The sequence below is a fragment of the Ornithodoros turicata genome, unplaced genomic scaffold (assembly GCF_037126465.1).
Source record: "Ornithodoros turicata isolate Travis unplaced genomic scaffold, ASM3712646v1 ctg00000783.1, whole genome shotgun sequence".
NCBI classification, from domain to species: Eukaryota; Metazoa; Arthropoda; class Arachnida; order Ixodida; family Argasidae; genus Ornithodoros; species Ornithodoros turicata.
The window spans coordinates 144268-169277 of NW_026999401.1; the positions used below are offsets into that span (position 1 = coordinate 144268).

A 25010-nucleotide genomic window follows, 5' to 3' on the forward strand; every position below is an offset into this window, starting at 1 on the left:
TCCTCAACTATTGCATTGTTACAACCATATCATCATGCGGAATGTCCTTTAGACATGCTTGCGTATCCAATGCATGCACATGTTTTTCATCTGAAAATTCGAACTGAAACAACTTTGATAAGTACACTGGTACTAACAACAATTTCACCACTGGATGCCATGCATGCATTTAACGTTGCTTTCGTTATCGTTGGAATACACTGTAATTGTAAAACAAGCACTGCTGTCTTCCACACTTGTCTTGTCTTCTGCCTTGTCAAGCTCACTTCAGACGCCAACATGATGTTAACTGGATAACACATGGAATAGTCTTCTGCACGATGAAGGAAGTCACAATTCAGTGGACTGGAGTACCAATGGAAGAGGACATGTTGATGCAGACGACGGCCTTAGCGGCGCCACCTAGGTACAGAAGGCCTGCTTATTGCGCCCTCTCCCTACTTCATTACGTGGACATATAAAGTCAGAATTCGTCTGCTACTGCAAATCGCCGTTCTGCGAATTCAAGAACTCGGGAACGATTGCAGCTAACTTGGAACCTGTAGACATGAACCTGTAAGCAAAAAGTGCAACACGCATTCCAGAAAATCGGTCTTGAAAAAGGTGTGAATTATGTGGACAGCTTTGCAGTGAATTTTTGAAGTTTTTCGTTGCAGACGACAGTGATCCGTCTTCGTGGCTACGGCCACCAAAACCACTTTTGTGATTGGCTACATCCATTGAAGACACAATCCTGATTGGCTGACTTTTAGTTGTGAGGTCACCTGGACGAGAAAGCAGGCTTTCGCTATCTGGGTGGTGTTGGCTAGTCCAACACCTCCAAGATATAGAAAGCCTGCTTACTCGATGTGATGTAACAAAGTCACAATGCGACGTCAGCCAATCGGGCTCATATTTTCAATGGCTGTAGCCAATCACAAGCATGCTTTCAGAGGTCGTAACCACGAAGTCGAGATACTGTCAGCTTCATGGGCAGCCACTGTCGTCTGCCAGTAGTAAACCTCCCTAGTACTAAACGGGAAGAGAAAAGATGGCGCAACATGCTCCCATATTTCTCTAAAGACTGATATTCTGGAAAGTGTGTGACACTTTTAGTCTACACGTTTCAATCTGGGAAGTCAGATGCAATCAAATTTGAGAGTTAGGACGAATTCTGACGTGACATGTCGACCACGACCTGCTAGATTATAACGACCATGTCATAATCAGCAACCCCTATGAGAAGCCCGTCCACACATCCTGCTATGGGCTCTACTCATCGATCCACTAGACTTGCATCATGATTAGACAATGAAAAATTGAATTTTGAACACGCAGAAGCGGACATATGACTACCGCAGCAGACGACAGCATCAGCTCTTATGAAAACGCGTAGGATGATGATAATCAACTTTAGAAAGAAGCGTCTGTCATGGGACATTTCACCGCTTGTACCAAAATACTAAATAAGCTGACGTACGAAGCAGGAATTGAGGAAGCAATAATCGGGCCGACAAGTAGCGCCACCGCTGGCTTCCAAGTGCGGCGCTGGGAAGGAGTGCCTATGACAAGGTCGTTATGATCAAGTATGCAGTAATGTCGACGTCTACTACGACTACCGTAGCAGACGACAGCATCAGCTCTCACGAAAACGCATAGGATGATGATGATGATAATCAACTTTAGAAAGAAGCGTCTGTCATGGGACATTTCACTGCTTGTACAAAAATACCAAAGTAAGCTGAAGTACAAAGCAGAAATGGAGGAAGCAATAATTGGGTCGACAAGTAGCGCCACCGCTGGCTCCCAAATGCGGCGCTGGGAAGGGGTGCCCATGACATGGTCGTTACAATGTCGACGTAGCAAAGGAGGGAGAGGAGGAAATAAGCGAGCCTTCCGTACATCCAGGTGGCGCCGGCTGGTCCCTCATTTGAAGTGCACCCTCTTGTGACGCTGCAGGTGCTGTTCCCGTTTAAATCCGCTCCCGCAGATGAGGCACACGAAGCTCCTCTGGTCCCTGTGAACCGTCTTCGAATGCCTGTTGAGGCTGCTCTTCTCCGCGAACGTCTTGGAACACGTGCCGCACACGTAGGGCCTCTCCCCCGTGTGGATCCTCTCGTGCTTCTTCACGTTCTGCGTGTACTCGCTGGAGTAGCTGCAGAAGGAACACTGGTACGAGCCCGTCCCGTGGTACGTTCTCGGTGGCTCCCCCGCGGCAAGCGTGGGGTCGCACCGGGAGTGGTTAGCAACTGTAAGACGAAGAATCAATACCAGTAAGCACATAAGCATAACACATAAAAACACATAACATAAAACAAACACATAAGCATATAAACATACCACATAAAAAGACATAACATAAAACATAAACACATAAGCACATACCAGTAAGCACATAAACATAACGCATAAAAATGCATAAAAATTTAAAAAAATAATGAGTAATAATAACCAGCAAGTACAAGCAGGAAGTGGAGGAGAGAAAATTAGGAACCTCCACCCCATGTAGTTATTCGTATATCTGAGTGTATTACGACACCACAGTAATGTTAGCAGGCATTAGACCGAGTCGTAGCATAAAGAGTTAGTTAGTAAAGATAAACTAGACGTGTTTATTAGGGATGTGCCTACCGAATCCACGAATCCACGAATCCCAAGCAGGGATTCGAGATTCGGGTATTCGGGTATCCGAATCCCAGTGCCCAAAACGGCGAATCTAATCTTTCGAATCCACCGGCCACGTTTGTTCGTTTCTTTTTCAAACTGGCGCCTCGGTAGTCCGCTGAAAGCCTCAATGACCGAAGGGTGTTTTCTTTTTGTTTGTTTGTTTACATTGCTCTGGACTGAAAGAGTTCAGGCAGGAACTGTTACATTACAAGTCTAAAAGTAATAATTTTTTTTTACTGCTGCTTTAGGTTTATAGAAATAAGATTCAAGAATGTGTATTTCTTGTAGTCGATGAACAATGTGTTAAATAAACTATATGGGTATACTTTCTCCCGAAACTGAACTATTATTCTTTTTTCATTAAACAAATGTATCATATTCTGTTTCAAAACACTCTCCAGTAGAAGCTTTTTTTTTTCTTGGCTTTTCAAACTCTTTTTAAAGAAAGGATTCGAAAGATTTGAGGTTCGTAAGGTTCGTGGATTCGCAGAACCTTCCTTGGATTCGGATTCGCAAAATTCTGGATTCGTCCGATCTCTCGTGTTTATGAAAATACCGTATTTACTCGCATAATCTGCACACTTTTTTTGCCGAAAAATGACGCGAAGGTTGGGGGGTGCGCATATTACGTGAGGCATTAACAAGCAGACTTGAAAAATGTGCAAAATCTGTTAAAAGATGGTCCTTTAGGTGAATAATACAATACAATCTCGGTGATAGGAATCTCACGGGGTAGCGGAAGACATTCGTATCGTCCAAAATTCGTATTAAAAAAATTACACCAAAATAAAAATTTAGGCAAGAAAATAGACAGTGACTGTTCATTTTCTGTAACGGTCGGTGAAAGAAGTCGGTCGTAAGGATTTTCTCTCTTCGTTTTTGGTTTAGTTTGACAAGAGGTGTGCATTGCGGTTTGCTCACAGAAAGATGCCAAAACTCAATAGCACGAAACTCGCAAGGAACACCGTTAAAATTTTTATCGAATATTTCGTTGTATCGAGTCTTAAGAAATATAGCAGTCAAACTGAGGCGGAGAATACAAATCATTTGGCTGTACCACAAATTTCGTTGTAATGTGTTTCATCATACCGAGGCTTGGCTGTGTACAGCAATTTGAAATCTGTGCGGATAAAGCGCAGATAAAACCGAGCACCTCTGCAGTTCGCCCACATATCCGCATTTTTATATTATTCATATTTATCTATTAGTACCCATGCATGACGCGAACATAAATGGTCCATGAACAAGAAAGAAAAAAAAGGAAAGAATACAGCAAACAAATGGAGTTACAAGCAGGGATCGGAACCGAAACTGAACCCGAACCGAAAACCGGAAAAAACCGTTATTTTCTGACGAACCCGAACCGAACCGAACCCGAACAATTTTTTTGCTTGTCCTGAGCCGAACCGGAACTGAACCAAAAAAAATTGATACGGTTACCGGTTCGGATATCGGTTCAGAGGTGAATTAATTGTACTACTGACAGACCTTTTTTTTTGCTCACCTGAACGGTTATCTTACACCTTTCTCTTACAATCGTGTACGGTGAGCGTAAGCTTGCTTGCATGTAGCAAAATTACTGCCCGTGGACCGGTTAAACCGATGCCGAAAAAAGTAACTGTTCCAATCCCTGTAAATGCCCCGACCGCTGACAGATTTTTTTTTGTCTGTGCGGGGGTGGGGGGGGGGTTCTCTCTGAGCCGAACCCGAACCGAACCGATATACCTGAACCGGTTCAAGCAGATAATTTCGGGTCAGCGGAGGTAAACCCGAACCGAACCAATATGCCTCAACCCGAACCCAAACCGGACCGAAAAAAATACCGGTTCCGATCCCTGGTTACAAGTGTGAAACATCAAAGGGGCACTAAAATGCAAAAATGGGTTTTCGCTTCAAATTATGTCACACACTATAGTAATTTAGCACTTGTTATCATAATTCAAAACTTTGCTTCTGTTACGCAGCTGTAATCAAACTTACACTGGACTAACCGATGTGTGTTGTGTGAACTAATTTTCTATTAATCGTACTAATTGAAACACAGACTTTCATTGGAGAGCAAGTCGTTTTTGAATTTTAGTGCCCCTTTGAGGAGCTCAGAAGTGTTTAAGAAGACGTGACTTGAGAACCCTTCGGGTAGCTACAAATAAAGACAAATCTGAAGATACACACATCACACTGAATCTACCTAGGATTAAGCAAAGAGCACAAAGATCAAAGTATCAAGGTGCATAAAAAAGGAGTAAACGACCTAATAAAAAAACACCTACTGGAACACAATATGAGACGAGAGACAACAACAAGTAACTGCAGTCTACATGATTTCTCACAAGTTCGTGTAAGAACAGGAAATCTTGTACAGTACAGTGACGTGATATAGTGGCAATAAGTTCAGCTCATTGAGTACATATGGTCTCATATTGATAGCACACAAAAGCACAAAGCAAGTGATCGTACAAGGTACGTACGAAATATTTCCCGCACAGACTCAGGACCAGATATTGTTGAATTGAGATTGTTCCATACCACAGATGCTGCAGATATACCGCTTGAGGTTAAACAAGGGCATTAAAGAGAGGCTGCAAGCAGTAACTTGAACTAAAACATTTCATCAAACGGATAATAATACCGTGCATATGATGTGCTCAAAAAACAACGTGGGAGACGTGCTTTCCGAAAGGAAAAGTACTGTCGAAAAGCACACCGAGGTCTCTAACTATAGTTTCTATCAGAAGTTTAGTTTTACGTGAAAAGGAAACTACAGTCATCTTTGAAGGATTTACACGAAGAAAGTTGTCAGAGCACCAGTTATAGCAACATCACTGATGTCGTCTTGAAGTCTGGTACAGACATCTGCAGATTCAACATGGTCAAAAGAGCTTCGGGTCATCAGCATAGAGAAGGTAATTAGAAGACATTATGTAAAAGATCTTTGCAAGTGCATAAACACTGAACAACAGGGTCCCCATTGCAGAGCCCTGAGGTACGTACACCAGATTGGCTTGTGTACGGGTGAGAGAGGGCACCGGACACACATACATAATCAGATAGGCAATCAGATAGGTAAGATGCGAACCAAATTTTAACCACAAATGAGAGTCACTGTCTCCGTTCCCCGCACTCTAAAAAAAACAGAGCTTCATCGCACAACACGCTATCCTAGCCAACCATCATCCTGAATGATGTTATCTCTCTTGATTTTACGAAAACCAGGGAGGGGAGGACGCCATTTTTGTGGCAATTATGAACCGCACATAATGCCACAAAAATGGCATACACCCCCCCTGTTTTCAGCAATGCGAGGGGGGAAAAAAACGATGTCGCTCGAGGTGATGGTTGGCTAGGAGTGTACTACTATGTGGTGAAGTTCATTCTTAAAAGTGTAAGTGGAAGTACAACTGCCACAAAGAATTCAAGATGCTGTCGATGTTTGTCATCCTTTGCAGTGCTGTGTCTTTCACAACATTTTATCGGATTCTTCCGGATTCGGATTCGTTCCGGATTCTTGAGTGGTTTGCACGCTGAAAAGTGAGAAACAGTTGTGAGATAACATTTTCCTCGCGTGGATATTTTTCTACAAGTCTAACGACTGCGGATGTGCGGATACACTCAGTATCAGCATAGCTGCAAATGTGTTCGCGGATATTAAATGCTAGGGGTCAAAGCAGGTGCAGATACTGTCAATGCTATCTGCGCATGCCACTATTTATGACCAGGGCTTCGCTACTTCGAAGGTACGAGCATCACATGAAAGAATACACAGGGAATGCACAACAGTGGTGTGCCCTGGGGCCACCCATTATAGTACAGGGTGGGTGCTATAAAAAAGGTCAGTCACATTTTCGCGCGTGACGCTATACCTATTTGACGCGCAGATTTTTGCTGCCCCACAGTGAATAATTTATGCTAGAGAGATGTATGAAAAAATCGTGGTTACCAGCTGCTGCGTACTAAAATAAATACGGCCATGCAAACTTTCGTCTTCGAGCCTTTCCTATGCACTATACTGAAAGTTTGCGTGGTCGTATTTATTTTGTTACACAGTGCTTGGTAACCACAATATTTTCGTCGGTTTCTCTGGCATAACTTGTTCACTGTGTGGCAGCAGAAGTCTATGCGTCAAGGAGGTATCGCATCAAGAAGGGATGACACCTTGCACGAAAATGTGGCCGACCTCTTAGAGCACCCACCCTGTATATATCAACTTATGCTGACATAATATACCAGCATTATGTCAGCAAATAATGTATCCGTAAGTAGGGTTTCCAGTTTTCGGTGATTAGATTTTCTGAAGTAGGGTGAAGTAGGGTGAAGACAAGCGACAAAAGAGAAGCCATCCTGTCGTGTCATGACATGATGAGCCAATTCAATCTTTACAGTGCTGGGCAAAATTTTACGGAACACGCCCCGGCACATTCCTTCCACAGAGTGACATGCTAGTAGCGAATGGGACCGTACAGACCTAGATATCTAAACTTTTATACAGCACTGTACTACTGCAATTTGCTCTCATCTCATTTGTGACGCTTTACGGCAGTCTCACGTATCATAATCACAGGAAAACCGGGAACTCCACCCAAGAATTAACTATTTCCGTAAGGCCACAAAAATGGTCATTTTTGGGTGGTTCGACATACATACATGTTCTTGCGGCTGACAGTATCACTTCAAAACATGTTGCTACATAAGAAAACGTAACCAAATGAGTGCCCTATCAAATGACGCAAATTTAAGAAACAAAGCTATCTATGTATTTAAAAGATTAATTTTGGAGCACACAAAAAAAAATATCTGAAAACAACAGAAACCTCATCAAGATACGTTTGTCTCTTCAACCAAAATATCAATCTACACGTTCCAAAATATGCAAAATGTGGCAAATTTTGTCAGAAATAATATCTGCAAATATCAACACTCTGGATCAAGAAGTTCATGAGATGTGGAAAATAACATCAACACCCATGTTGTTCATGTAACTGAGCGACAGAGTTCATTGGAGGAGTAAAACAGAAATGATCATCACAATTTCTGCAGACAACATTACTTTCATGCTCAACCTTCCTGTTCTTGTACCACATCTTGCTATTTCACCGCTTTTCTATTGCTCCGGTTAGTTTCCAGACTGAAAGAACAGCAAGAGTGCAAGTAATATATACATACATACACACTTTCAGGAGAGAAATCTGATTATCTAACACCTTCAGAGTTCTTATTTGCATTGCAATAAACAAAATTGAACCCAAACATGCTTCAAAAGTGTGTACATTCTGTAGAGTTTATCGTATTCACCAAATATCACCACTTATCCACATTTGCTTTGGCAGAGTAGCACGGCTTCAAAACCGTCAATCACCGTTGATCAGCGCTCTATGGGTGCGGTAATCAGAGTTAATGACTGTACAGATTGAAACAGAAATTATAGCAGATATTAGGCATTACTTAAAGAGAGACGTCAAAAAAAAATCAGATTAAGACGTCTGATGAAAGTGTGTGTGTCATTTTACCGAAGAGCGCTAAAGGTTTTGATGTGTGCAATTTGTTTCCCAGAAAAAAACTCACATAAACATGTCTCCGCACGTTCACCCCTAACTCGCCACTCCAGGTACAATGAGGATGAGGAGGTATGATGCCGCGTTACCGATGACATTGTAAGGAGATTTTATTCGGGTTTGCCGGTCAGTGGGGGTCAGTGCCTTGACCCTTTGCCACCGTAAACCAGTTTTGCCATATCTCCCGGAGAATTGGGGATAGAAGGAGCGGCCGAAGCATTACCGAGCAAGGAGAAAGGCTTTATTAGAAACCCCGAACAGCAGAGTAGCAGACGACAGCGGAGTAGCAGACGACATTTCTCTAGACCAATCAGCGAGCGTTCTCCTTATACTGTCAGTTCGAGGTTCCAGGCAGATCACAGGCTGGTACTGCTCTTCACCACCATTGCGCACGGTCGCTTTTTGCGGCATATTTTAAATTCAATTTCCGCGATAATTATGACTCTGTGGTGTGAATTACTTCGCATGCTGCATCTTACTAGCCTACATAACAGTTTTATAGGAAGAAAACAGGGTGTTAAAAATGACTTCTGTGCTACTTCAAGGTTTTTTTTGCAGCAGAGAGACAAGCACAGAAGAAACAGACAGAAAGGCTGCATTCTGTCCTTGTGTCTCTGCTGCAAAAAAGCCTCAGGTATGACTTACGAACTACCCCGTTTCCCTACCTTAGTCAATATTAGGCAATGCTGAAGCCATGGTGCCCGTGAATATTTTCGAACAAAAATTCAAGGGCCTTTCAGGGACCCCTTAAGGCTCGGACGTCATTTTGTCTGGGATTTAAAATGCAGTTCATGTTCATAGGCTACAGTCATCGCACCAGCAAATACATGGGGACAGCACAACAGTGGTCCGTCCACAAACATGATTGGTGACTCCCGAACAGTAAAGATCTTTGGAAAGAAAGGAAAAGCGATTAATGTAACGGAGGGTGCAGTTAATTTCATGCATCCCTTGTTCCCCCTACTAATTTCTATTGCAATGCGTGCCATCAGCAAATTTCCAAATTATTTCCAAATTATAGTTCCGATAACGAGAGAATAGAGCGAGCTGGTGGTATAGATCCACAACTTAAAAACCCGAGACTGGGGGACAAAAAAATTGCGTTGTCGCTGTGTTGTTTTTTTGTCGCCCAGTCTCAGGTTTTTAAGTTATGGTAGGGGGTAGCAAGCGAGCTGGTGGTATAGATCCACAACTTAAAAACACGAGACTCGGGGACAAAAAAATTGCGTTGTCGCTGTTGTCTTTTTTTTTTTTGTCGCCCAGTCCCAGGTTTTTAAGTTATGGATGGGGGTAGCAAGCGAACTGGTGGTATAGATCCACAACTTAAAAACCCGAGACTGGGGGACAAAAAAATTGCGTTGTCGCTGTGTTGTTTTTTCGTCGTCCAGTCTCAGGTTTTTAAGTTATGGATGGGGGTAGCAAGCGAGCTGGTGGTATAGACCCACAACTTAAAAGCCCGAGACTGGGGGACAAAAAAATTGTGTTGTCGCTGTGTCGTTTTTTTTGTTGCCCAGTCTCAAGTTTTTAAGTTATGGATGGGGGTAGCAAGAGAGCTGGTGGTATAGATCCACAACTTAAAAGCCCGAGACTGGGGGACAAAAAAATTGTGTTGTCGCTGTGTTGTTTTTTTTGTCGCCCAGTCTCAGGTTTTTAAGTTATGGATGGGGGTAGCAAGCGAGCTGGTGGTATAGACCCACAACTTAAAAGCCCGAGACTGGGGGACAAAAAAATTGCATTTTCGCTGTGTTGTTTTTTTTTTGTCTCCCAGTCTCGCATTTTTAAGTCCTGGATAAGCCGAATTTGCACTGCCAGCTCCACGAGAATAAGAAAAAAGGTGTAAAATCGAGGGTTTTCAAGGACTGTGGGAATGTTCTGGGGCTTCCCAGGCAGCCAAGGCGAGAAGTGGGCTTGTTGGTACATTTGATGCACACTGAAAAACGTGCTGGAAAGACACTGACAAAGATGAGGCGTACAGGACGACCGAGTACCACCAACTGAGAGCTCAACGTGCAAAAGAGGGATGAACAAGACAGGTTACAAGCCGCATCACAACAAATAAGTAGTACAGCTTACATTCGAAACTTGTCTAAAAATTGAAATTTATTGTTAAACAAGGCCGTTTTCGAGGCAACTTTCGAGGCTTTCCAGACCTGGAAAATGGCATTTTCAAATTCCAGGGTATTTGAGGGTTTCGAAGACTAGTGGGAACCACGTGGAGCACAGAGGGGTAGTTGGTACTACCACAAAGTTCTTTCTTCAGTCTGTTCTTTTCTTGAAACATGACCAGTGTTGTACCCGTTAGCGAAATATGGTATCGCGATACCGATACTCGGTACTTTTTTAAAGTAATGGATACCGCTACTGTTACTAAAAAAAAAAAATAGCGCGATACTTTGGGCGATACTTTTGTTTGAAATACGGAGATGTCGCAACATATAGAAATATCGCTTACGTGAACAGTTTTGCAGTGAAAAGACGGCATGTTTCGTATGCAGCTCGGAAACGTTATGCTTGACTTTTATCAACAGCTGGTTCTTGAAATCGTCTTCTGCCATCCTTGCAAGCAGTGGCCTCTCCGGCAGCTGACAGGGGCCAGTGTGACATTTACGTTAGTGTCAGGCCCACACATACTATGGAGTCCAATGACCAAGGAATCCTATATCCAAAATTAACAATGCCACAATATATGTGAGCGTGACTCAGTGCGACACTGCAGCTTAGCAGTGGAATCCAGAGCGCACTGTCAAAATCTTGACTTCTGTTCGTTGACCTCAAATCTTTTTTTGTTGAACACAGCGTGGTTATTTCACTTTGTCTCAAAGAAAAACAGTGAACACGTGTTTGGTATAATTCTGGTTACGGAGCACATACGTGTGTCCACAAGCTTCTTGTCGGGGGGCTAGGCGGACCGCTGACAATGAATAACAGTGTGAAATATGGTCGGTGAAGAAAGGGTGGGGCACTAAAAAAGTATTGGTATCGGTAACGATACAGACATCGTGTTAACATAAATTTGTAACGGAAACACTTTTCCGATACCGACTCAAGAAAGTATCGCGATACGCACTCCGATGCCGTAAAGGTATCGATTACTGTAACGGCGATACGTACAACACTGGACATGACAGAGGAAAGTTTGTCAAACAATGGGGTCAAGAGGAGAACGGAGAGTTCCAAAATGGGCAATGTTAGTAGCGCCACCTAGGTACAGAAGACCTGCTCATTGCCTCCTCTCCCTCCTTCGATTAAGAGTCGGAATTGGTCCGCTACTGCGATTCAGCATTCTGCAAATTCAAGAACCCGGAAATGTTTGCACCTCGCATGGAACCTGCAGAACTGGAGACTTAGACATAAAGTGCGAGCGCTTTCCACAATGTGAGAAGGTGAAAGAGCACACGGTCGCCTCTTGCGTCCTGGACAAAGATTAAAAGAAAACAGAAAATGCAACCCAAGATAAGGGCAGTCCCGATAGCATCACGTTTTTGTTTTGTTTCCGCAAGTTAAAGCTCATCTTCGAGGCATGAGGCGGCACTGTGGCGGCAACTTCGATGCATGAGGCTCCTTCACCCTCTCACATTGGGGGTGAAGGAAAGACGCGTCTCCGAAGATGCGATATCAGGCCACCGAGAGGAACAGATGTTCTCATTGGAACTATTTTGTAACTTTTATAATTAAAAAGCTAATTAACGATTTTTAGGTAATTAGTCATTCGATGGTTGAGCAACATACTGCCAAGAACGTCCACCGGCCCAGAGAAGATGGAAGTGAAAACAGCCTGTCTCTAGCCCTTATAGTTTTTTTTATGAAAAATCTGTATAAAAAAAAACAAAAAAGAAATTGTATAGTCAGAATAGACGAGTTCAGAAAATCCCAGAGTACTTAGCGCCGCTTTGAACTGTGGGAGTTTACTAATACGAAAGAAATGGGTGGCCTCCAAACTGTTCTGATCTCTCCCCTACCGGTCCATTGTCTACGACGTGTCAAGGTCAGTGAAAGCGAAATGTGAAGGGTTATTCTCCGTTCCCCCACTCAGCAAGCGTCCAGGATGCAATGCGTGCGCAAAGAGCATTGGGATTTTCTGAACTCGTCTATTTGTCTGCTACTGCGATTCACCGTTCTACGAATTCATGAACCCACAAATGATTGCAGCTCACCTGGAACTGGCAGACCTAAATATTTAGACGAAAAGCGCATGACGCTTTCCAGAAAATCGATTTTGAGAATGGTTGAGACCGTTTTGCGCTTTATTTCCAAGTTTTCCCATTTAGTACGTGGGGATGTTCAATCACAACTCGCAGACGATGATGGTTCGTCTTCATGGCCACGACCGCTGAAAGTGTGTCCACGATTGGCTATGACCGTTGAAAACACGATCCTCATTGGCTGACTCTAATCTGTTACGTCATGGCAACGAGTAAGCAAACTCTCTCTACCTAGGTGGTGTTGGTATGGGTCCATATTTCAAAGTGGGAGAGTACAAAAAAGGAAGCAGACGGCACAGGCAAGCTCTAGTGCATAGTCCGCCTGCCTTCTGTGCTCTCCCCTTTTGGAATAAGGTCAAAAGTAGGGGTAGATCATAACTTGAAAACCATCCAGAGCTGTTCGCCCCAAGGAGTGTTAAAGTGCCCTATCACCTTCTTCTTCCGCAGATGATACAGATAAAATGGCGAGAGATGGTAAACAACCTGGCAGTGACAAATATCCATACTTAAAACACCCCAAAAACTATCGCGATCCTGAGGACGTCCTCAAAGTGTCATCGCATCCTCGTCCGTGATGGGATGTCCGGAGGAGATCCGGAGAGTGTCATCATGGGATCTTCCAGTGATAGTCATTTGCATACAAACATGATGAGGGTGTCACACGCAGGCGAAGGTTAATTATGTTTGTGACATTACTTTTTCACATTATATATTTTGAGACACAGCGTCACTTAAGAAAGGGACATATATAGACAGGCATAAATATCGGGCTATACTTTGCTTCAATAATTCGGATGTAATCGGGATGAACTGAACCAGATTCAACCCGATCTCCTCCTTACCCATGATTATGCAATTTGTGTGTTGCGCAATAAGCTTTTAGCCTGTGTTTCGAGTTCTCGTCACGCTCACCCTCCACCTTCATGCTCGGAGTTTTAGGTACAGATATTTGTCACAACCTGCTTGCCTGCACACAAGCAATGTTTCCCACGTGGACGCATTCTTTGGTGTCTTTGGACGTCAGTGGAGCCTTTGCTGCAGTAAGCGCAGGGGCGACACCCGTACGTTCTTCCTCTCTGCCCGGCTGCTCGGCACTGCACTGCATCGTGACAGACCCCTGGACGGCAAGTGACCTGCCCTTTTCCTATCTGCAACACAATAACAGGCGTACTAGGCTCAGTTGCGTTGCGTCTCATAGAACAACGCATGTACAGGAATGGACAAAAGTCTACGGAACACTCACTGGCGAGTTCCTTCATATCAAAATATCAGCAAGCGACCAGTACATGGCGCAGAAACAGTAAGGAATTTCCTAGAACACAGGTAAACAAGATAGGCGGTGTCACATGGGGTACGTTCTGGAGGGATGTGCCAGTGAAGAGGGTGTCTCGTACCATGATATCTGAAGGCTAATTTTTGACAAACGTTTTGTTTTTATCATATCCGTATTTGCGTTATCGTACTATTCGTTATGTTATATGAATATTCGTTATATTTATGGTAGATATTTAAAGGGAAAAAGTAAAGAAAGACAGTTTTAGAAGGAAGTTGTCTGGGTTGGACCTGCATGTGGCGTGCCAAAAGCTTCCCCAGTGCGGGAAAAACAGTGACTTGTTGCTTATCTACAGCGTGGTTAATACGCGTGAAAATACAGTAGATCACGGTTCATCTTGTATCTATTTCGACGTACATGTCACACAACTTGAACGTCCATTATTTATTTATTATTATTTTTAATCACTCCTTTAAAGACTTGCTAACTCAACACCTGGTACTTCTTGAGGTACCTTCGGAAGTACTATTATACAACACACAATTCTTGAGGTACCCCTGAGGCACCCTTCAGATGCATACAGAATACTACGAGAAGAACACGAGAAGCAGCTACAAGAACACCCCATTTGGTACCCAAAAGACACGGAATAAAAGACCACAGCATACATGGTGCCACGACATGCCAACATGTGTACAGCTCGTGCCAAAGTGAACTTGAACACTGCACCGGCCTTCCAAGTGGAAAGGTAGCTAACAAGCGGGTTGAAGCGGGGTAGTTGGTTGAAGTACATGCTTGAGTAAAACTGCAGCAAGAGACGCGGACAGGCGGGTTAAAACATAAACGACAGGAGACCTGCAGCTGGTTGCTCTGTGTACTGTATATATTTGTCTCCTCCCATTAAACTGCTGCTAGTTGCGAGTCTGCTGGTGTCCTGTCGTTTATGTTTTAACCCGCCTGTCCGTGTCTCTTGCTGCAGTTTCACTCAAGAAAGGTAGCTACCCTGGCAGTGCCTTGCAGAAAACAAGAGCTTCATAGCGATGGTCACCCTTCTAACTGGAAAGAGATGACCCAAACCCCCACTGCCCTTATTTCTTCTAAGCACCAGCAGGTACAGCGGGCCGCAGTGTTGATGTATGTCGTGACAAAAGCATGGTGTATTAAAGTTACAAACTGCAAAATGAGGGCAGGCACCAATCGTATCAAACGTGAGCATGTTGCTTTTTGTACACGTGTTCTTAAATGTGTCGGAGCACACCTTTCAACATAAAAGCAGGGTGTAAGCAAGCTGCTGATAATCTGGAGACTATGACAACTTGTCCCGTTGCTTCTTGTGCACCGTTGTCTTCCCTGAATCTCAAGAAACTGTCGTCTCCACACCTCTGAAATCTCAAGTACACATTCAGGGTGTCCCAGAAAACGTGTCATTTTTCTAATGGGATAGCTCCTGAATACCCCTCTCAATTATCATTAATTTGAGTAAATTAGACACGCTCTTCAAATTGCAGGGGTAAAGAAGTGACCTTTACTTGCCAAATTTCCGACTTCAATTTACAAAAATTTACATAATTAAACTTGCGTTACATGCCACTCACATCAGGAGGTGGCAAAAACCTAGTAAGAACAAATGCCGTTGGCCGCATGGCTCTAGGTGATGTAGTTCTTTTATGATAATGCAATGACACGCTTTTTGGGACACCCTGTATGTACTGACGTGTATGTACAGTGCCGGACAAAAGTTTATGGAACACGCTCTGGCACATTCCTTCCTCAGAGTGATACCCCTGTCACATGGGCAGTCTTCAATGATCATTGAAACCAATCGTCATTGAAAATGCGTGTAGCGCCACCTTGCGTGTAACGTGTCAACCTGTCGGGGAACATTGAATCGAATATTCTTTGGGAAGTTGACACGTTACACACTTGGTGTCACTACACGCATTTTCAATGGTCATTGGTTTCAATGATCATGCGGAACACTTATTTTCCTTAAAGGGGCAAAATGCTCCCATAAGTTCATTTAAAGGCTGCGTTATTTTGTAGCGAGTGTTGTTACTCAAGAACAGTAAACTCAAACAGTTATTAAAAATTTCCATACAATCACAAAGTTACAAGCAAAACTGCACTGAACTTTTTCTTCTCTCGGCACTACACTGTGACCACTTTCGCACTACATGTATCAGGAAGTTTGTTTCCGCTACAGAGTGGTTACGCTTAAAGGGGCAACAAAAAGGTATACGAGCTGCACTCTTTTTAATGCATTGCTATATGTTGCTTATATGTAGCCGATATGTTGCCAACTACGAGTGTTTTCCCAACGGTGTAGTCATAAAAAGATAAATAATGACTCAAAACTGACCGAATATTCACTGCACTCTTTCGCGCTCATGTCCCGCCCTGCAAAGCCCTTGCGACAATGGCCACGAGTCATTTTGACGTCACATTTTGATGGCATTCATAATGCGGGATGCTTACACATTAATTTCGTTGTAATACCAAGAAGTGAGGTCAATTCTAAACACTGTCTTCACTGCTGCACCGTTCCTCAAGGTCACCGAAACGTTCTCGCCACCAGTGTCCTCGCGAACTGCAGTTTTTTGTCTCAGTGGGGCCTGTCATTGGCTAGGAGAGTGAAATCTCACCGCCACCTCCAGTGCACGCCATGCGGCGTTGCTATACATGGCAACGTTGTGACATAACCAACACTGAAGAAATCAAATCAATTTTTTGAAGGATGAAAGAGAGACTGACGCGGGTTACGCTCTTTGAGTGGCATTGTTTTGTGGTAAAGACGCTCATTGGAAGCAAAAGCATTTTGCGTTCGGATATCGTGAGCCACGTTCTTTCATGGAGGATGTTTGTCGAGCCATTTAGTGCCCCTTTAAAGGAGTACAGAGGGCCATCCAAAAATATTTCAGGTTAAGACGTCGGATGAAAGTGTGTGTGTCATTTTACCGAGTAGCGCGAAAGGTTTTGATGTATGCAATTTGTTTCCCAGAAAAAAACTCACATAAACGTGGCGTTCACCCTTAACTCGCCACTCCAGCTATAACGAGGATGAGGAGGTATGATGGCACGTCATCGATGACGGTATAAGGAGAACTCGTTCTGGTTCGCCGGACAGTGGGGGTCAGCGCCTTGTCCCTTTGCCGCCGTAGACTAGTTTTGCCAGTTCTCCCGGAGAATTGGGGAAAGAAGGAGCGGCCGAAGCATTACCTAGCCTGGAGAAAGGCTTTTTCGGAACTCCGAACAGCCGAGTAGCAGCCGACAGAGGAGTAGCAGACAACATTTCTTTAGGCCAATCAGCGAGCGTTCTCCTTATAGCGTCAGCGCGAGGTTCCAGGCAGATCACAGGCTGGTACTGCTCTTCACCACCGTTGTGCACGGCCGCTTTTTGAGGCGTATGTTAAATTCAATTTCCGCGATAATTATGACTCTGTGGTGTAAATTACTTCACACGGTGCATCTTACTGGCCTACTTAACAGTTTTCTAGGAAGAAAACAGGGTGTTAAAAATGACTTCTGTGCCACTTTAAAAGAAATAATGAGCCGATGACCTTTATCATTAAAGGGACTACGAAATGGTTTCCACGCATTCAGAGTACTCTGCCGGAAACGGTTCTGAGAATCCCTCACCATCATAAACACATCGACTTCAAACCGTATTCAGTACACCAGGGGTGTATGGGGTGTAGGGGCGTAGGCGTGTAGAGGGGCGTGACCACCAAATACCAGGAGCACACACTAGGAGCACGGGATGACAAGGAGCACATACACATCGTGGGACCATGTGGGTGCATGGTTTCGGTCGGTCAACAAACAACGCTGTCATACACCTAGTGTTGGAATCAGTAGAAATATAGCAAAACACAAATTGTCTAACACGAGAGAACTGATGTTTGTTTATGTTTGAATGTTCATGTTTCATGTTCATGTTTGTTCATGATGTTTGTTTTCTCATGTTCAACAGCTGCCGCTTCCCTGTCGTATGAATGTGCGTATGAGTGAGCAAAAATGTAAGAGTGAAAGGAGGATGAGTGAGAAAGAGTGGCTGGTTTGTCCCTTCAGATGACGCACCCTTGGAAGTCGCTGAGAAGGCGTGTTAGCTTAGCTCAATTGGTAGAGCCCTGGACCGGCAATCCAGAAGATGTGGGTTCGAGCCCTACAGCCCGCTAACCTTCTCAGTGACTTTCATATTTCATCGCAAACTGTCTGCCATGGAGGAAGAGAGTATGCGATGCACACACAGCATCTAGGAATTGTTCCGTACACAGCTGCTCCCAAAATGACACTTGGAGACATGTTCTGACAAATAATAATAATCATAATTTATTTTTCATCGGGTGAACATATATCAAGTGCCCATATACAGGTGTATACCAGATATACAGAGGAATATACAGGGTGTTCCAGCTAAATGCGAACATATTTTTTTTAAGTATGTGTATCACTTTTTCCCCCAGAGATGCAATCAATTGCAATATAGCACATGCTGAAGGGCACTCCTTAAGAGGGCATTAGCAATCTCCTTAAGACAGTGTCTTCATTAACTTTCAGTAATTAACTTTTTAATTAAAAAAGCTACGAAGTTGTCCCAACGAGAACACCTGTTCTTTTCGGTTACCTGATATCATAGCCGTTTCCAGAACAAAAAAATCCGTTCAGTAGATCATCCGAAAAAAAAAAAAAAAAAACGTGAAGGAATGCCGTTTTATTCTTTATGTTGTTCATTGTGCATCTTCAGAGGCGTGGCTTCCTTTCACCCCCAATGTGAGAGGGTGAAGGAGCACAGTGCCGCCTCATGCGTCGAAGATGAGCTTTAACTTTCGGAAACAAAACAAAAACAAATGTATCAGGTGACTCCATCAGATCTGCCCTTATCTTGGGTTGCATTTTCTGTTTTCTTTTAATCGTTTTCCAGGCCGCAAGAGGCGACCGTGTGCTGTTTCGAACCTCTCACACTGGTGGTGAAGGAAAGACGCGGATCCCAAGATGCGCAATGAACAAAATAAAGAAGGAAAAAAAGGTGTTCTTTCACCATTTTCTTGTGGATGATCTACTGAACGGATTTTTGTTCTGAAAATGGCTATGATATCAGGTGACCTAAAAGAACATATGTTCTCATTGGGACAACTTCGTAGCTTTTATAATTAAAAAGTTAATTATTTAAAGTTAATTAAGACATTGTCTTAGGAGTTTGCTAATGCCCTCCTAAGGAGTGCCCTTCAGCATATGCTATATTGCAATTGACTTTATCTCGGAAAAAGAGTGATATACATATTTTTAAAAAATATGTTCACATTTAGCTGGGACACCCTGTTTACAGGTATATATATCAGCTGCCCATGAACACAACAGCAGCTGAGAGAAGAAAACATGCTCCGATAACCATGCCAGCAATCAACAGTCACATTACACTTTCTGTAATTTTTTCAGTTTGCTCACAAAAGACCGTCTCCCAGTTGGCAACATCCGGTGTTTGACGTCACAGCCAGTTCGCCGTGCAGTCACCATTCGCAGCCGTGGTTAATATAAAATAATTTCGTTATTTTAACAATTTCCAACTCCATATTTGTCGGGACGAATAGGCGGCGATCGCTGAACCGTCCCCCCAGGGTCCACCACGGACTCAAAGACTGAAATTTTTAGAAAATGTTACTAAAGCCAAATAATCAGTAATGCATCTATTGTTTCATGCAAGAGGCACCGTAAACTGTGAAATAAATGTTGCGTATGCCCTGGGCTTTTCGAAAAGTTATGTATTCCTTTATTACCATAATATATTATAATACAGTATATTAGTATTATGTATTATAATTAGGGAGTAACTTTTTCGGGGTTAAACCCGATTCTGCCCGGTTATTACCCCCGAACTGACCTCCGACCAATTCGGGTTAAACCCGATTTCTCCCCGAATTGCAGTCACTATGAAATCCTCAAGTGACGTTTCCAGTGAAAAGGAACAAAGGTCGCCATGTGTAACACATGTAAGAATGGGTCACTTACGTTTCCAGCAATACACCCATGTGTGTCAACACTGTCTATGCGTTCGGGGATTACCGCTGGAAGGTCACAATCCCGCAAAAAAAAAAAGAGAGATTAGTAAAGTACTTAATAGACAAGAGGAGAAAAAAAAAAACACCCTGATAACACCCGAAGGCACAATAATCACCAGATTTCTCCCCGAATTACACATTTAAAAATAGCGACCAATTTTTACCCTCCGAATCCGAGAAAGGCATTTAACCAGAAAAAGTCACTCCTAGTTATAATACACATTTTCAAAAAGTACTTGTATTAGTATTATAATGCGAAAAAATAATATTAATGCCCACCCCCGGTGGCAGGCAAAACAGCGTCAGCTGCCGGGTAATGGACGGCGAAGCCGTTGGTCAGATTAGCGCGCCATGGCAGAAGCCTTGAGACACACCAAACAACGGTAATGCTGCGCCATCTCTTAGCCGAGAGCAGAGGCTTGGGAAGTGGCTGCCCTACATGTCCTCCTATTCGCTGCGAGATCGACCTATAGGGAGCGACACTGTCACCATTCTAGTGTGGATAACACGTGGGCCGGTGTTCGGATTTGATGGTTCTTTTTCGTAATTCTCGCGCATATTCACCGGAAGATCACTCGTGCCGCGATAGTACGACACTATCCGGTTCCCCCTACAGCACTGAACGCGGAATAAACGTGTAAAAACAGACGACGTGTCCACACTGCGATAGTTCTCTGTACTCCGCAGCGCGCCGACACCATTCGATCTCTGAGCGAATTGGCCCGCATCTAGGAGGCGGAGCCTCCTTCGCTCTCGCTCAGCAGACGCAAGGATAGTCGCGTTTTCGCTTACGCGTCCTTGCCCATCAGTCAGTCTTGCCTATCGTGGAATGTGCAAGTAGACGGGCACGATGGTGAATGTACGAGAGATTTTATTGGAAACCATCTCCCGTAGATTCCAGAGCAAGTGGTCGCGCCGGTGCAGACGACAGCCGCCCAACACCTTCCCGCTGACTCGGTCCTCAAAACGCGGTCCCTCATTTCGAGTGCAGTCTGCGGTGACGCCATAGATGTGGCCTCTGCTTAAATGCACGACCGCAAGTGGAGCAGAGGTAATTCCTCTGGCCCTCGTGAACCGTCCTCGCGTGGGTGTCCAGGGCACCCTTTTGCCTGAATGCCTTGAAGCACACTGGGCACACGTAGGGCCTCTCGCCCGTGTGCACTCGCTCGTGCTTCTTAACTGTGGTCGTGTAATCGCTGGAGTAACTGCAGAATCGACACCGGTGCCTTCCCTCCTTCCGCGGCTTTCCTGCAGGCTCCTCCGCGTCAAATGCGGCACTGCGGAGGGACCGGTTAACACCTGCAAGAAGAAGAAGAAGAAGAACCGAGGGCAGCGAGAATGTTACCCAATGTCTACAGGGCTAGTCTAGCAAACGTTACACATTTCGATCGCGTCGTAAAAATAGAAGACGGTGTTTATCCTACACCAAACTTTGTAGACTGGTAGCCATTTGTCTGAAGTTTTGTTGGAATTTTTTGTGAGCATTATGGTCCTGTATAAGAAAAATTAAAAATCGAGCAAAATTTCACTCTGTGCATTTTCTGTGGCCTATCTCGCTCAAAAGCCGCCATTATCTGCTGCGTGCGCTTCATTTTCATTTCGCCACACACAGGTGGCACCAGCATACAGAACAAGACTGGAACAAGAGGATTGGTGCATAACGTCAGAATCGGCCTGTGACATCGTTGTAGGCAGCGCTACCTGTGTGAAGTGATCTGAATGTGAAGCAGACACAAGAAAAAATGGCGGTGTTTGCGTGGGATAGGCCATTGAAAATGCATGGGGCGAGATTTTGCTTTATTTTTAATGTCTTTTCTACATGACCATAGCGCTTACAAAAAATTCGAATGAAACTTCAGGTAAATGGCTATCAGTCTGCAAAGTCTAGGATGAATCAAACCTAGTCTTCTATTCTTACAGTGCGATCGAAATGTGTAACGTTTGCTAGAATAACCCTGTAGATAGTATACACACATTAAATCGGCCAATACCAGGAAGTGCAGGTGGGACTACGAAAGGGTGGGACTAAGAGAAAAAGTAATGCATCACGCGATGACATATTGCAGAAATGACAGCGTACACGAGATGAGACAGCTGCACAAGGTACGTTACGAACAGGAGCATTTCCTGTGACCATTCATTCGTTCAAATACGAGGAAAGTTTCTCAAACAATCGTGCCGAGAGAGGATGCAGACCACAAACTGTACAGCTCGCATCAGAGCTAAAGGGGCATTAAATAGCGAAAAAAAGTTCCGCTTCAAATCGTGTTACACACCGCGTTAATTTCGTGCTTGTTATCATATTTCGAAACTTTGATTCCCTTAGGAAGCTACAATTAAAATTATACCGGACTCTTTGTGGCTTCGGCGCTAAGCAGTGAATGACGCTTCAGCTCGTTCCATCGGAGTTTTTAGACATGTTGCACGTGCACGTGAGTTCTACGTCTAGGGTTGCCACCAGGCAGGTATTATACCGGCACGGCCGGTTATTTGCACGCTCTGCCGGTCGCGGGTAAGAAGGTGATACCGGCAGCCTTTTGCCGGTATTTGTGGCTCAAGACCTTTCGTAAGAGCTTTTACGGGGTTTTCCCTTCAACATTCCACTACAGGTTGAATAAATCTGGAGCACAGACCTATCTCCGCAGTCACCAGACGTTTTCTTAGTTATTCATTATTATGATTATTCATTGTTATTATTATTACCATTGTTATTCATTACGTCTTGTGTTCAAAGGGGACAAGAGCAGTGGTTGTGCAAAGCTGTTGGTGGTTGTGTCGAACCAGCTAGAACGTTCCTCACCCACTTTCCCTTTCCCACGAGCCTTTTCTCCTTTCCCTCTATTCCACCTCCTCTCCCTCAGCCGGTATTTTTCACTCCGAAAGGTGGCAACCCTAGCTACACCATGGAGCAGTCCCGGTGAAAAACACAGTGCGCGTTGTGAAGCGGACTGGCCTCGCTGTCCGAAGGACGTGAAGGTAAACGTTGTCGGCGGAACGTTCGCAAGAACTGCTGAGGGCCACGATTCCGTGAATCTGTATTGAAAATGAAAGAACTGATGTTCTGAGGCTGGAACAACATAGAAGGGACAAATACATACAAGACATACATACAATTGAGGCCTTGCATGTACCTGTCCCTTCTATGTTGTTCCAGCCTCAAAACATATCAGTTCTTTCATGTTCATCACTTGCCGCCTGCGTCGATCCCGTCGTATGAATGTGTGTATGAGTGAGTGAGCAAAAATGTGAGAGTGAAAGGAGGATAAGTGAGAGAGAGAGTGGCTGGTTTGTCCCTTCAGATGACGCACCCTTGGAAGTCGCTGAGAGGGCGTGTTAGCTTAGCTCAATTGGTAGAGCCCTGGACCGGCAATCCAGAAGATGTGGGTTCGAGTCCATACAGCTGGCTAACCTTTTCAGTGACTTTCATCTTTCACGGTACTGAAAAAATGCAGCAGCGCGCATCGTGCCGCGCATATACGGAACACCACGATCGATTCCAAATTCCCGCCCCCGCGATAGTTATGCGCCCGCTTCTCCTGCTGTCTCATTGGATGCCGCCAATCGTCGCTTCCTGTGGTTCCCATCCGTTGCCGCCAAAGATTGCTCTGTTTTCATTGCGTTTTTCAACTAAATGGTAGCATTGTGTGAACTACTTTTGTTTGAATTTTTGGTAACTGAAACATGGACTTTCATTTGAGAACAAGTTGTTTTTGCATTTTAGTGCCCCTTTAACTTGGACGCCGCCCCAGCGGCGGGGGGAGTTTGGGTCATCTCACTGCGGTCAAAGAAGCGACAGTCGTTGTGAAGGCTTTGCTGTCTGCTAGGCTCTGCCAGGGTGGCTTTATCCCCTCTTCGCAGGCCGAAGCGGTGTTCAACTAAACTTTGATGCAAGCTGTACACCTCTGAGAACGACACAAACAGAATGGTGACAGCAAGTTGCAAGGGTGCCATAGATCCATAACTTAAAAACCCTCGTGACTGGGGGACAAAAAAACTGACAACACAGACAATAGAAGTTATGGATGATGATAACGTCAAACGCCGATGAAGGGTTGTCATGTAATACACACACATCACATAATCATGGGTGAGAGGAGTGGAGAGGACGGTTTTCTGCCGCGCAGTGATAAAGCTTTCTTCCCTCGCCAACCCCTTCCCATCCTCAACGAGCGCATGAAAGTATGAATTTAGATTATGTTTCAGATGCATTCACAGGCAAAAAAAAACCTCTCCCTCGTGAAGTGCTTCTGAATCAATTTCAAGTTTGGCACAAGTCCAGTTCCTCCTAATGTCATTTCTTGGATCATAAATGATGCAATGCTGCATTTTTGTCCTCTGTAAAAGTTCTTGGTCTTGCAGTGCCTCTTGTCCCCCACTGTGTTCCACAGTGTTCCACTGTTCAGTTCCAGTGTTTCTGCTATACCTGGAAAACAAAGTAAAGGACTCTTCACCAACATCCTCAACTGTCAGCAAAGATGACAAGCAAGGACAACGAAGGAGGAGTTCATTGCACAAGGTATGTCCCCTTTTCGAAAGGGGACATACCTTGTGCAATGAATCAGCTTGAACCGGTTGGAGAGCTGTGACATGTCCTAGCTGGCCACAAAGCTGCCACAAGAACGCTTGTCCGCTGGAAAATGAAACTATAGAGCTACTATATAGAACTATAGAGAACTATGGAGACGTTGTCTCCATCGATGTGGGCGTTTTAGCTATGCATTTCTGCTTGTATTGGAGACGTGGGTTGCAAAAAAATGCCTGCATGAACCAGTCACTTTTGGAACAGGCTGGGGCACTCAAGGTAGGTAAGAAGAAAAACGGTCAGTCTCGAACTCTCAATGCACTTGAAACCGGTTTTTAAACGGTTACCAAAATTTTCTAAATCGGTTCGGTTCCGGTTCAAGCTCCAAGCTGGGGGCGGCCTTTCCGGTTCGGTTCGGGCAAAAAAATAACAGTTGTTTTCAGTTCTTGGTTCCGGTTCGATGTTCTGTTAGGTGCCCTGGATGGAGAGTGTTTCATACTCCACACTCCACTCGTCTAATGTGACACATGCACCATAGGCGCATCCCTGAGTGTCAGATACCAAGACCTCGAATGGGGTGCACTGAAGCAGACGACGCACGCTTGGGGGCTCAAACATTTGGCATCCCATAATTCCTGTTGAGTGCACAATTGGACGGAATCAAGCGGCAAGTGCTGGCAGAAAAGTACTTTAACTCAGGGAAAGGTAACGATATTGGTAACAGAAACAGAGACGTTATATTATCGAAATTGGAGATGGTAA

At 44.3% G+C, this 25010-nt stretch overlaps 1 protein-coding gene across 1 annotated transcript; it reads right to left on the bottom strand.

Moving 5' to 3' along the window:
• Positions 1-727: 727 nt before the first annotated feature.
• Positions 728-21211, bottom strand: LOC135374848 (zinc finger protein 585A-like). Its single transcript, XM_064607775.1, has 3 exons — positions 21158-21211; positions 20716-21086; positions 728-2500 (listed from the first exon to the last, which is right to left on the bottom strand). The coding sequence occupies exons 1-3, from the start codon at positions 21209-21211 to the stop codon at positions 1906-1908; spliced, it is 1020 nt and encodes a 339-aa protein (XP_064463845.1). The 3' UTR covers positions 728-1905.
• Positions 21212-25010: the final 3799 nt, after the last annotated feature.